A 14242-nucleotide genomic window follows, 5' to 3' on the forward strand; every position below is an offset into this window, starting at 1 on the left:
TAACAGCCTTTCTGAAGAGCTCAGCGGGATCTGAACTCACCACCTTCTCACCTTCTGATCAGAATTGTAGTGTGCTAACCATATATATATATATATATATAAACATATATACTGTATATATTATGATATAATTATATTATATATGTATTATATATTATATTATATATAAAAAGTAGATACATACTCTTCATACTGTAAAAGGTATACAAAGATTTATGCTTGATTATACCACCTTGTACACAATTAAGCTTAAATTTAATACACAAACAAACAAAATCCTGATTAAACCCCACACCTGTTCTGTTCAGATCTAATAAATTGAAGTCTCGGCTTGATATTTAGTTCAAGTGCCAGTAGAGGGCTGTGTCCGGGCATGCGCAGTGCGTGCAAAAGGAGAGCCCTGTTTTGACTGTCAGCGTTGACGCGCATATACCGACTGGCGTGTGGGGTAAGGAATTAAAATAATTTCATACAACCCCGAGCTAAAGTGCTTAGTTTTATAGCGATAACAAGCCTCGCACTTTGGGAGGACGTCGCCTTTTGGGTACGAAATACGCTCGAATGTGAACTCGCTTGTGTGTGTATATATGTGTATATATGTGTGTGTATATATATATATATATATATATATATATATATATATATATATATAAAAATACACGCACACATATGTGTGTGTGTTTTCCCCCTATCGTATTTAAATGCGTTGAGAGAGAGAGAGAGATAGAGATAGAGATAGAGAGAGAGATGGCTGTGCTCGCTAATCTGCCCTGTTTTCTCTCCTGTTTAAAGCGAGCTAATAAAACACAACGAGATGCCCAGAGACCTGAGCGCACACACTGACAGCACAAATTTAACCCACTTCATACACACTTCTACATTCTGTATCCATAGTTAGCTCTATGGCTAAGTGAAACTCGGGTTTTTTTTTTCCTCCCTTCTTCTCGGAAATGTTTTCCTTTTCATATTTTTACTCACGTAGCCACTCACTTTGCTACACTTACAACTCTTCCTGGATGTTGTTGCTTCCTCCTGCGTGAAAAAGACTTTTATCTTTTACTGAAGTGGAAATGCTTTTATGGGGTGTTTAATTTTTTGTTGTTGTTTGTTTGGTTTTTCTTTCATTTCTGGACGTTTTCCTGGTGGGTGGGGAGTTTAGTTGTTTGTCATAAATATGACATAACAAACGTTGTTTGTTTGCGAGTTGAAACTTTTAATGGCGACGTTGTTTTGGAGGAAAATAAATAAACAGTTTCTTACATTCGTGTTGACTAAAGTGTGAGGATTCTGTTGTTTAACGTCTAGATCATATAGACAGAGGGCTGTAGGGTGTAGACATGTGGCTGTAAGGTTGATTCTGTACATCATGGCCTACATCTCATACTGGAAGAGTTTAATACAGACACTCTGATATTACACATTAAAGCCCCTGTATAACAACAGGAATAACAATAAACGCCTTACGTTAGAATATAGGTGTTTTTATTACTATTAAAAACAACAGATCTCACAGGAAATCTTTGCTATTTGATGTCTGATCAAGATTCTTTCCTGAATTTGTATTTTTCATAATTATCCATACATTTTATAGTTATTAAAACCAAAAACCTGTTTTGTTTTTCTGATCAATATTGCATTAAATATTTGATTTACTGTAAAAAAAAATAAAAAAAAATATATATATATAGTATGATGGAATACAATTGTGTTATTGTTTAATCAGGAAAACACCAGCGCTATAAAATGATTACATCTTTGTTTTTTGGTGTAAAATCAACAATATTTTAAATGTTCAGTTCTGTGCAAAGCATGTGTAATATCCATTTAAACCAGGGCAGTAATGAATTTATATGAAATACAATTTCAGGAATGAAAGTGTTGTAGAAAAAGAAAACGTTTCTGACTAGAAAAAAGTGTTAAAATTTTAACTCGTGATTCAGGAGGATTTATTATATCTAGACACAGCTTGAGGTGGATATCAGGAAACAAGCTTTTCATTAACATCTGATGTGATTGCATGAAGTGGCCGGAGCTTAAACCACCTTCTAAGATTCGGATCATTCGATGGTCATTTAGTGACAGAAAACTGAACAGTTTTAATATTTTATTGCTAGAATTGAAGTCTGTTGCATAAATATACGTCTGAAAACGTGAGTGAAATTGCTGACCAGGAAAAAGATAAATTTTTTTTCTTGCCTTAACTGTTACAGAGGGTGATTTCTGTTGGTCGGTGTAAGATAGACGTATGTTTCTGAACTGAACAAGAAGATCTGATGGTTTCAGAAGACCATAAGGAGAAATCTGATTTTAAGTTGCAAAGTAATAATTAATAGGATTTTATGTTGTGCTACATTATGTTCTGTTGATTGTGTTTGTCATGATTGGCTCTTCAGATTTCCCTTGATTACCAAGACTTTTTTTTTTTTTTTTTTTTATCTTTTTTTTTTTTTTTTGGAGTTTCCCTCTTAGTATGACATTTACTTTGGATTTTGTACAAGTGTAGACTGGTCGATTATGTTGAACGACATAATGCCATATGATTTGGGCTGATTATCAAGCATTTATTTTCACTTTGGTGCCGGGAAGTCGTTTCCAACTTTGTGGCCGCCCCTCTAGTACTTCCTGTTTAAAGCCTTAGTTCAAGTTAAAGGGGAATGTGAATTTATTGCTTAGTATGAGTTTGTTATTTTGGCTTTGCTATTAGTTATTGTCTGATGTTGGAAAACACACCTTGATTGTGACATATTACACTTTTATGTACCAAAATATTATATTTTGAGTGAAAAGGAGAAGGCTAGATTTAAAAAAAAAGCAAAAACAAAAAAAACAGTTTTTGGAGCAAAACGATTAAGTGTGAACAGTGATTGTGACTGTGCATGTGAGCTGTTTTCCTGTGTGCTGTGTTGTTTGAAGATAAGACTATAGCATGTAACTCTGTTAAACGGACCTGTGTCTCAAAACAAACTGAAGAATTGTGTGTTGAGGATGGGATTTTACACTCTGTCAGAAATGTATTATTTATATTTGTTTAATGTAATATGCTATAGGTTGAAACCAGAAGTAATTGGGCAACATTTAGCAGTAATTAATTAATGGAATAATTAATTGATTTTTGGATAAATTGCATGGTTCACTCATGGGCTTTGTATTCTCTGATACTTTGCATCTCAGAAGAAGATGCATGGATTTGCATGGCAGTTCCCAATAAATACACTTACTAAGCATTAAACAACCGAATATTTAAAAAAAAAAAAGATTCCAAACCAAAAGTAAAAATTTTTTTTTTTAATTTATAGTTTCCTTTCAATGAGGATTTTGAAGTTATTTTCTTATTTAAATGCTAAAGAAATTATATTCCAACAAACTATTCTGTAAAAATTTGATTTAAGGCCACATTTACATAAATAAATGTATATTTGTTAAAAAAAAAGATTCAGAACAAATGTGTGCTGGTGAGGGATGATATGATTGTTATATCTATTATTTATTTATTTATTTATTTGTTTGTTTGTTTATTTATTTATTTTAAAGGCTCCTTCTGTAATCTCCTGCCTTAAACATCACATTTGTAGTCATTTACACGACCCTCCACTACACTGACATAACACACAGCGTGTAGGTTACAGAAGTTTTTGTCCTGCTCATATATTGTGTTTTCTCATCAAAAATGTCGAAATACTCTAGTTTCAAAAGCAGATTAATATTTCTGTCAAAATGCAGAGTGAATCTGCAGGAGGACCCGTGATGGAGCTGATCTGTGATCAAAAACAGTTATGTTTGCAGTATAATTTGCCCTTGTAATAATTCGAGTCTCAGTACCACATCTACTTTATAAACATCTTTCTATATGTGATTAAAGTTTAATTATTCAGACAGAAAGGAAGAAGATATTTATTTATTTCTTCATGCTCTTTGAATCTTTAATTAAAAGATTGCTGGCTTTTTCCCCCTTGTTGTAATTAAGTTTTGTAGATAGATTCAGTTTACTTGTAATAGCAAAGGTGTTCACTAGGTGCAGGTCATTACAATCTACAAGTACAATTCTACTCTATCAGTTCTTGGAAAACAGTCTCTGAGCACTGAGACTGGTTTGGGTTATGTCCTACTGCTGTCCGGTTTCCTGATGCTGTTGGATTGTAGTCTGTATTTTTAAGCCAATTTGTATTATACTTAATATTATGCATCACACACAGTATGTAAGTTAAAAAAAAAAAAATCACATTCACTCGTGCAACAACATAACAGTGGGTCATGATGTTTCTGTGAAATTCCTTTAAATTAAAATTGTTCTATTTAAATTCGGAATTTAATTCAATCATTTATTTACAGAATTAACCTGTTCCCCAACTGCATTTGTATTAAGGTCAGGAATAAATTGAATTCTTACAGCCGATCTTTCTTACAAAAGTTTTTATTTATTTAATTATTTATTTATTTTTTGTATGAATGTATTTCCTAACAAACCGATGTCCTTTGCTGCGTTTATTTCTGTGTATATCCTGCAGCGTATTCATTACACTGTTATGTTTTCATCAGCTCTTGCCATTTCATTGAGCGGGACGGAGTGATTCAGGATCAGATTTGTTAGCATAATAGATAATAAAAGGATTAAGACTGACCTTTTCATGTCCATTGTTTTAGGCTTCAATTGGAGGAAGGCACGATGTGGGGAAAATCATTTTAGATGCAAGAATATCAGCAGTGAATAGAGTTCCTGCTTTGAATGTTTTTCCTAGCAGTTGAGATGTGAATCGAATAACGGCGTGTATTCATTTCCTCTGACGATTCTCTTTTAATGAATATAATATTGTTGATAACATTCCAGCTGATAGAGATCTGGTTTGTGGTCATTATTTACACACAGGACAGGAAGGCAAGGACGATGTGATATTAAGATATAAGTGTTAAAGCAACTGTAGAAAGAAGCACATAGTAATCAACCTGCTTTTTAATAGCTTAGCCATCATTTCCTGGTCATTATGTTTATGGAATTCAGCAGAGAGCTTCAGCCTGATTTGAGCATTGTGTGTGTTTTCAAGGATATTTTTAATCTTTACTTGCTGTGTGTTGCTAGTTGCTGGTATTCAGGGTGTGGTTTCAGCTCTGTTTTTGTCCACTGTGTGTCTGTTGTTTTCCTCCTCGTCATTCTGAGTAATATGCTGGGAAGAAGTCATCCCTGTTATTTCATGACCGTATAGTAAATGCTGCAATAGTCTATACAAGTGCTCGATAGAAGATGGTCAAATTTGGTATTGTATTACACCAAACAGACGAAATGTCATTGATGGATGCATCATTGATACGAGTCTGAGATATTCTACACGTACACTTGTTCTATATCTTTTTTATTTTTCCTCTACTGCTCTGATCAAGTTGCCATTTTGTCTGCTTCATCATTCTTTCTCTTTCTCTCTCTCTCTCTCTCTCTCTCTCTCTCTCTCTCTCTCTCTCTCTCTCTCTCTCTCTCTCTCTCTCGCCCTTTTGCTCTTCCAACTCTGCCTGTTCTTGCCTTGCCCAGTCTCTGTTTCTCTTTTGTGGATTTTCTTTTTTTATGTTTATATATATATATATATATATATATATATATATATATATATATATATATATATATATATATATATATATATATATATATATATATATATATAACATGCAACCTGCACTGCAACCGTTTCAGAATTTTTGAGACTTTGAGATCTGTAGCTTTTAAACTGTGGTAATAATATCAAACTCAACAGATCTCTATCAGCAATCTTTATTTTTTTTTATTTCTGTTCCTATATTTTAATATACATCTATTTCCTAATTACCTCATGCCCTGTATCTATAAAAGATGTAGTCAATGGCAGACCTGTCTTATTTATTTATTTATTTATTTATTTAGAGTTTATTTCTATCCATAATTATAATTATGCAAAAATCTGTAAAAAATAAATAAATAAATTATTAGGATATTAGAAAATTCAAGGGGAAATATATATCTATATCTTTTTGAGTATTTTATATTGGAACCTTTGGTTATACATTTATGTACACAAACAAGGCTTTGTCAAAAAAAAACAACACTATTTCTAACTTCAAAACACTATTTTTTTTTGTTTTAATAGACAAAGGCTCGTTTGTGTACATAAATGTATAACCAAAGGTTCCAATATAAAATACTCAAAAGAATCTCATCGATCAACTACCAAAGATTTATTGTCTCATTTATTGTTTTTAAAAATGTCTCCATTCACCTGTAGGGTCTTGACTTAATATCTTCTAGGTATTTGAGATGTTTGTTCCTCACTGTACTCACCATGCTCCCTGTTAGCTGCATAAACATCCTTCCCATCATCCCCCCCGGCTTATTGCTGATGCAACGTACAGACATTTCTGTACAATCACAGCAGCGCTGCACTGAAGCTCATCATAAGTGGACAGCAGTGTAAAAGGCGCTCTGTTGCTTGGTGCTTGTTCTCTCAGGACTTAGACTTTGGGTGTGTATCCATTAAACAGCCAACAACAACGACCGTTTTAGTATTTCCGAATTGAAGCTTGTAATTTGTTAAATGGTTTTCCTCTATTAAACTTGGTTAGGCTCTGTCACAGACACACATGCACGTGCTCTATTATGTCAGTAATATGACTGAGAGGATTTTTCTTCTGCTTCCATGTGGCTTCTTGTTATAATTTAGGATTTGGCAACATCCTTTGACTAGCAAGAATCTTTCCCTACATGCGGTCGATCTCTTTGGCTCAATGCAGACCAGATTTATGAGCCTAAATTTGTATCTTCCATTTACAACCAAGACTTAATTGTAAAAAATAAATACTGCAGCAGCTTCTTTTCCCTTTCCTTTCCATCCTATAAGAGGAACGCACAAAGCTGTCGGCAATAGAATTACGATAACTGGGAGATTCACACTTGTGCGTGTACAAGTAATGTCTATTACACAGACAATATTCCCCTAATGGCCCTTATGTGTTGTTTGAACTGTCAGTTAAAGATAAAGGGGGAGTATTTTTTGCAGGGCCTCCTGTGTGTTTCAACCTTAGAACCTGATGTGTGCAATATTTGTAGGAATTTGAGCCACATATCAATTAAGTGAGTAAGCTTTAAACGTCCTGATAATCTCTTGTTTGACAAACGATCGATGATTGACAGATGATCTGGTTTGGAAAAGAACGCAGCATGATCAGGACTGTCAAACCAGATGCAGTCTAATGTTTAGTTTTTGCTCTTCCCTTCAGTGCTACTCCTTCTGAGGCTGAATTTAAAGTGACTCCTGGAATAATAAAACTTCATAATGTAATAACTGATGGCTAAAAGAGCAGCCCAGTTTTCTCATAAGCTCCAGACACAACCCATACATAATCAGACGTAGGACAGCTTTGAAATGATCACCATGGGGAATTTTGTGAGTTTTACAACCAGCTTGAAAACATTTCAGCATCTCCAGCCTGCTCCTTCAGCATCTGTATTATAAGATTACACATGCATGGTGTTCTTTAAATATACTCACTAAAAGAAATGTTAGTGTAGCTGTTGTAAGCATTAGCATTAATGCTCCTATTCAGGTTGCTGATGCAACTCTTCCCAGTTGTTCATTTTTATTCTCCCCCAAACGTTCCTTGATGTCACCAGTTCTTGGTTTCAGACCAACTGTACTTTGGTGCTAGAACCAAACCGGAGCGTTGATGCCATCATGGATCTTTTTATCCTTAGGCCGACACTTGAACGGTTTCAGACAACTAACTAATGAGGGAGTTTTCAGAATCTTGGGCAAGGTTTAGCATTTCATTATTGAATTCTGACACCTCTGTAGCCGAGGATTTAGCATTTCCTTCCCTCTTGTAATTACAATGTAAGAAACACATCAGCAAAAGCCCGTCTTTTGTTTGTTTGGTCGGTTTGTTCAGAATCTAAACAAACAACCCAGCATTTTGTAATAAGCAGAAAATAACAAGAATGGGAAGCTCCCTCTCTCATTATTTTGTTTACACTGAATGTGATGATTAGGACCGTAGCATCGATTCTTGGAAGTTAAAATGAAATTGTGATTTAGGATAGTGAAGTGTTTGGGGGATGATAAAGTTAAATAAACTATAATGCCGGTGAACTTAAGGGCTGTTCACACTGCGCTTAAACCTGACTTGTTCTAATCTTTGGGTAGAGGAAGGTTTCACATTTGTAATTTAGAAGCAGGGTTATTGTTAGTGTTTATTTCAGGTTATGAAATCCTTCTCTGAAAGCACCAGTGGACAGTGTGAAATGATGCAGTGTAAGAACGCTACAGCTACTGTACATGCTTCAGAACAAGACAAGTGAAAATCGGTTATTAAAACCGGTCAGATGCTATTTTTTTTATCCAGACCTAGTTGTTTAAAATATGCAAGTAAGCATCTTAAACCTTGTGCAACATCAGATTGTGAATTCACAAGGTTAATTGTTAACCATGGAAAGTATGAGCAGTGTAAATCTTTAAATGATATAACTCAGGATTCTGTTTCTACAGGATTTAAAGTGGGAAAAAGTTCTTACTTGTTCCTGACAATAAGTGACCGTTACATGCAGTGTTCTGCTAGTGGGTGTTGCATCTGGTTAGTGTCTCCGTACTGTTTTCCTGCTGAATAATTCTTGTCCAAACCATTTGATGAATTAGCTTATGTTCTAAAAAAATCTAACACGCGACACATGAAATCACGTCACCAGTCCGTTAGACTTCATACAGAAATGAACAGCTGTGAGCTGTAAGGCTGCATCCATTGAGAGATATAGTCTACAGTGTTTGGCTGTGTTTCCTCAGGGTCCTCAGGGCAGGAGCGTGGCTGTGAGTAGAATATTAAACTTGATTAACCGGGGTCCTAGGTGAAGAGGACACCCAAGGGATTGAACACTATGACTGCACTTGAACTTGGCTTGGAAATTGCTTTCTGGGTCATGGGTTTTGTTGTGTGGGAAAAACTGGTATATGACATTTCTTACATGTTGAGGGGCATTGCACGGTGATGGGTTTTGTTGTAAGCCATGATGATGTTCTTTTACAGTGTTTGTCTCTCATCCTCTCCCTCTCTCTCTCTCTTTCACCCCCACACACACACCCTCTTACTTCTGCTCCAACTCAAATGTAATTGTTACCCTGTGTCCATGTTTATTTTATTCTTCAAACTGAAGAGATTTGAAGCAAACAGCTTTTCCACATAAAATCAGTTTGAACAACTTTGTAAACATTCCAGCAAAAAATTAGCCAGTGTCAGTTTTATTTTATTTTTTAGTTTTTGTTGTGCTATCTGTCCTATCTTCCCATAACACTGAACTGGAGAACTTTATTGGCATAATCAGCCCACGTTGCCTTGATGTCATCCAAGTTTAACTGTCCTAGTTCTACATGAAGAAATCGTAAGCGTGTTAGTTTGTAATGTAAAAATGTAGTTACAACAGCGAGTCATTTAATGTCTGTGCGGTATATTCACTGACTAATTATGGTCCTGAAACCCAGGGGAAAGTCCACCCTGCGGGTTTGGAAATCCTTTTTGAACTGCATTAATTGAGTGCTGTAGGTCTAATGATCCACCTCTCTCTTAAGATAGACCCAGGCTCGCAGCAGCGGTGTGCAAATTACTGCATTAGATTAAACAGTCAGGTTAAACGCATGTTCTTATAGGATTTTGCTAAAAGCCTCAGTGTTTGGAATGATTTAAGAGTGTGTTTTTGTTTTGTTTGTTTTTGTTTTTTTGTTTGCTTTTAATGGAAGGTTTTGGAGCGATTCAGCATCAGGACGTAGAATGGGAGTCAGAGCGCGGGTTCCCTGATAGGGTGGATTAGGTGAGTGCAAACACCGATTCTGTGTGTCATGTAAAGGTGTTGATTTTGGAACAGTGCCATACCTGCTGTGACCACTAAAGCTTCTTAATGACAAACAATGTTGAGTCTTTTTGGGCAATGTAAATGTTATACAATATGTATAATGCCTGTTTTGAACAAGTGTGGTCTCTTTTTTGTTTTATTACTTTTTTTTTAGTGATTTAAAAAAAATAAATGAATGTTTCATTATGGAACTCTATGATTAAGGCTGTAATACAAGTCTTGCGAAAAAACAATTTTTTTTATTTACCCAAAATATTCTTTTCTATGTGAGCAGAAGGAAATTTATTTATTTTTTGATTGGAGACCTTTTAAATTCTAAATTTTATGTACTTGTACAAGAATGAAAACTAGCATTTTGGACATTAAGCATCTCGAGACCGCATCTGCACATGATAAACAAAAGTGGTGCTTTTTGCTAAGACGAGTAAGCCAAATTCAAGAGTATTCACTGGTACAGCTCACTGATATTTTATTTACTTTTATAACGTTCACTTAGAAGCTCTTCTGCTTTTAATACAGATCTGTCAGAATACAGAGTGATGCTGTATTTCTAGCCCTTTTCTTCACGATGCCTACAGACTAGAGACTATAAATAAAACTCTAAATAAACAATATCCTTAAGCATTTGTTGTTCAAATCTATAATTTCGGTTAGGATCACAATGGCAAAAGTTCTTATTTTTGAGCAGCGATATGAATCACCGGTTACTCTGCTAGTCTGCTATTGTTTGCATTTCGTTCCAGAGTCTATCGTTCTCTAATGATGCAGGGAGAGGACAGAAAGAAAAGGAAACAGAGTTTGAATCCTAGAAGTGTGTCAGAGGAATACTGTCTCAGAGTAAGTACTGTCTAACAACCTGTTTCTCTATGTCTGAGCAATGCTGACTGTTTTACTGTCATCTAAAAAGCATCCTCACTTTCTTTCGTAGGAACGTCCGAAAGACGACGCGACGAAAATGAAAAATAAACCGCCCACTTCTGTTGGTAAAGCTACATTAATGATCTCTTTAGAGAAGGTGTTCGTAGTCCACTCAATTTAAACATAAAAGTTTTAAGACATTTTATACAGGGTGATTTTATGACTGTGGTTTTGAATCTGAGCAGTAAACAGTAAGAAGAGGCCCTGGTCATGGGATCAGTACTTGGAAGAAGAAGGAGCCAACGCAGCGCCTCCGGGACTCTTTACTGAGGTAAGAATGAATCTGTATGTGTCTATTTAAATTCTCACTGAGTTTTTTTTGTTTTTTTTTTAGACCGTTATCCTGACACAGCTGATTTAAATCTAAGTGCTTATTTAGGTGGCTTTAGGTTTTGTATGGAACAAAAAAAAAACTGTTATCGTTATCATGTATTAAAACCGGCTTTTGATACAAATATCAAAATGAGTCAGACGAGACACGTGCGTATGCTGAGCTCCGGTAAAGAGCACAGCACATTCCTAACGTGGCTCATTTGCATGCTGTGACGTTAATGTCTATGAAAAAGTGCACAGAAAGCTGGGAGGAGGAAATGAATGATAAGGGTAATGATTAACAGGAAGTGGGAGTTATTTTGATTCACTTCTATGCCAATAAAAATATTTTATAATTTTGTTGTAGTAATAATAATAATAATAATAATGATGAGGACGCAGTGGCATAGTGGTTAGTGTGTGTGCTTGCATGTGTGATTTGAGTTGTTTGTCAAAAAGTTCATTAGTAGGTTGTCTTTTGTGCAAATTTGCACAAACTGAATAGCATGAGTAGTATGTTTTTCAAAATTTGCAGGATTTTCATGAACACAAAATATCTTTGGGCCTTTTTACACCTGGTCACCTCATGTGTTTTCTCAGATCCGATAGCTATCTGATTTGTTAAAACTGTTCCATTTACATTAGGCCACAAATGTGTTTTGGTGAATCAGATATCAATCCGATCTTTTTACTCCCGCCAATATGCAAATATTTCACCTCATTACCCCGGAAAATGCGTTTGCTACAAAAAACAGCATTTAATGTTTGCTGTATTTTCGCTGGCAGCAGCAGTGCATTTTAAGACCCAACAAGACACCTGGGTGAAAGATCGGAGCCAGCGCTGGTGGGAAAACATATTTGTTTCTGGCGCTATGCACGACTCGCGAGTCACCTGCGAGTGACATACTTCCGTTTGGGAGGAGTATATCGCTGACGTATGTAGCTTGAACAACCACATGCATTTACACCTGTCCAGTTTCATGTGAAATGCGTCCCAGACCACCTCCTGAAGTGGTTTGAGCGATCGGATTTATATCTGTTTTGGAGGGCATTTACACCTGGTCTTTTTATGATCGGATAGCTATCGGATCATAGAAAATGCATGAAGTGACCCAGGTGTAAAAACCCCCTTTATGTAACCTCTCATATAAATGATTTACAAATAAATCAGTTTGCATCCAGCTTGATAAATGTGGCCCAATATTAGAGAACCAACAAATGGCTTAAGAAAAAAACCTCCATCTCCCTAAGACTCACTCTCATCATGTACACAGTCCTCTCTACAGATTTCTTCAGTGTCTGAAGTTGGGGTGTGATGACATTTACATTTACACTTACATTTACAGCATTTGGCACTTATCCAGAGCGACGTACATAAGTGCTTAAATCTCTGACATTGAATACATTAATGCTGGTTCACTAGGTTACATACTTAAGATGCCATGAGTTTAAAACATTTGTTCAAAGTTACAATGAAAAAATGTCAGAGTTTTTTTTTTTTTTGTGTGCAAAAGATAAGGAAAGAAGTGCTAAGATGATGACTCATCCGAACGTGTGTATGCCATAGACATACAAACCTTTCTCAAATTGTCACCCATGACCATGAATTACCATTACAGCATTTTCCTGAGACTCAGATATGTCATTATAATATTGTATAGTATTTTATTGACACCCTTTTTCATTTTTAATCTCCAGCACATTCTCCTCATCCTGAAAGTTCAATCATTTGCTAATTAAAGTGCATCAGCACATCCACAGAATGCAGGCACAAGTCTGCCATAGTGTTAAGACCAATTTATAAGATGCCATGTAACCATAGTTGTTATCTGTAGCAGAGACCTATGAACTAGTCTGACTTCTGTATTCCAAAATACTCTGACTAATGTCTGTGCAAGAGCAACTGCATCTGCAAAGACAGTTCAGATCCAACACTGGAACTGTAAATTTAGCTGATTTTATCTGCATATATTAATGATGTTCGAAATGCGTGCGCTCATTTATAGCTTATTGCTGTAGCTTGTCAGCACTAACATAGAGCAAGTGCTGGTTCTCAGTTAAATGTCTGCGGAACATCCAAAGCTGGATTGTAGAGACAAACTGGCACATGTACTGTAGTGACCATGCCCTTACTTGTTAGGCGTCCCACTGGACTCCGTCTAAAATGAAGACAAACTTGGAAGCTTTTTGTGCTGCCAACGGTTTATTTTTTGCTTAAATTCAGTGTGAACTATTCTGTTGTTCGAAGTGAAGTTTGAAGCAAAAAGTTAAACATGAGTACTTTTACTTGTGCTCAGTGTAGGGAGCATAATTATATATTCCTGACAGGCGGTGTGAAAAAATGTGCTGACTGCAGCAGCTCATTGAATTGAACCTGTTTACTCCAGAGACTTCTTTTTGGTCTGTTTACCCATTGAGCATCTCTTTCTGTTGAACTCTTCTTACAGCTGCATAATAGTTCTTTTTATGATTAATGCGTTGGGTCGAGCTTTGGTGCCTCCAGCACTGCCTTTATGGAAGTGGGCTTTCTGCAGATCATTCGCTCAGTGAGTACAGTAAGTGGTGTGTGCTAAGCTCTACACACTGAAAATTTCCCTGAGCTGCTCATGCCAGCTGCTAGGAAGCTGGGACATGCAGAATTATAATCCCAAAGGCAGCATTTGTGTAAGGGATCAGATTGATTAGAAAAGCAGTTGATGACAGATTTTGCGCTTTCTTATATTGGTCTGAATGGGATTATGAAATATCACGTTGCTCTTTTAAATAAAACTTTGCTTCCATCACCATCCTGAACACGATAAGTATTATTTATTGATCGTTCATTTAGTCAATTTGAAACGCCGTCTGTTGATTTAATCACATGACATTGCTGCTTCTAGCTTGCATATCTGCACAGTTCACTCAGTGTTGCTCACTTGTGTTTATTTTTTGTTTATTATGTACAGTGAAATGATCTATGTGTAGCTTAAAGTGGAAAATAAATCATGAGTTCCTGTTGGAAAAAATCACATGGATGTAAAAGACTTTTCATTCAATCCAAATGCTTATTCAGGGCTAAAGTATTTCTTGGAGCTGGTTTAGAAGTCCAACAATAACACAGATTATGCTAACAAACCATCAAACTTCTTCTGTTTAACATCATTTTATTGAAGTGCTCAGTGT

The 14242-nt window shown here is 35.8% G+C and overlaps 1 protein-coding gene across 4 annotated transcripts in view; it reads left to right on the forward strand.

The window, feature by feature from the left end:
- Nucleotides 1–299: 299 nt before the first annotated feature.
- The window catches only part of LOC113644563 (lethal(3)malignant brain tumor-like protein 4), a 64294-nt gene continuing 50351 nt past the window's right edge, over nt 300–14242 (forward strand). Inside the window, exons 1-6 of one of the 4 annotated variants that reach the window (XM_047811420.1) lie at nt 350–448; nt 8790–8813; nt 9738–9808; nt 10594–10687; nt 10779–10833; nt 10951–11039. In XM_047811420.1, coding sequence (XP_047667376.1) covers nt 10610–10687; nt 10779–10833; nt 10951–11039 — 222 coding nt within the window. In that variant the 5' untranslated portion in view covers nt 350–448; nt 8790–8813; nt 9738–9808; nt 10594–10609. Of the gene's footprint in view, nt 545–8789; nt 8814–9737; nt 9809–10593; nt 10688–10778; nt 10834–10950; nt 11040–14242 lie in introns of all 4 variants that reach the window. The other 3 variants (XM_047811418.1, XM_027149517.2, XM_047811419.1) reach the window with 3 other exon arrangements.

This window comes from Tachysurus fulvidraco, chromosome 3, assembly GCF_022655615.1.
Source record: "Tachysurus fulvidraco isolate hzauxx_2018 chromosome 3, HZAU_PFXX_2.0, whole genome shotgun sequence".
NCBI classification, from domain to species: domain Eukaryota; kingdom Metazoa; phylum Chordata; class Actinopteri; order Siluriformes; family Bagridae; genus Tachysurus; species Tachysurus fulvidraco.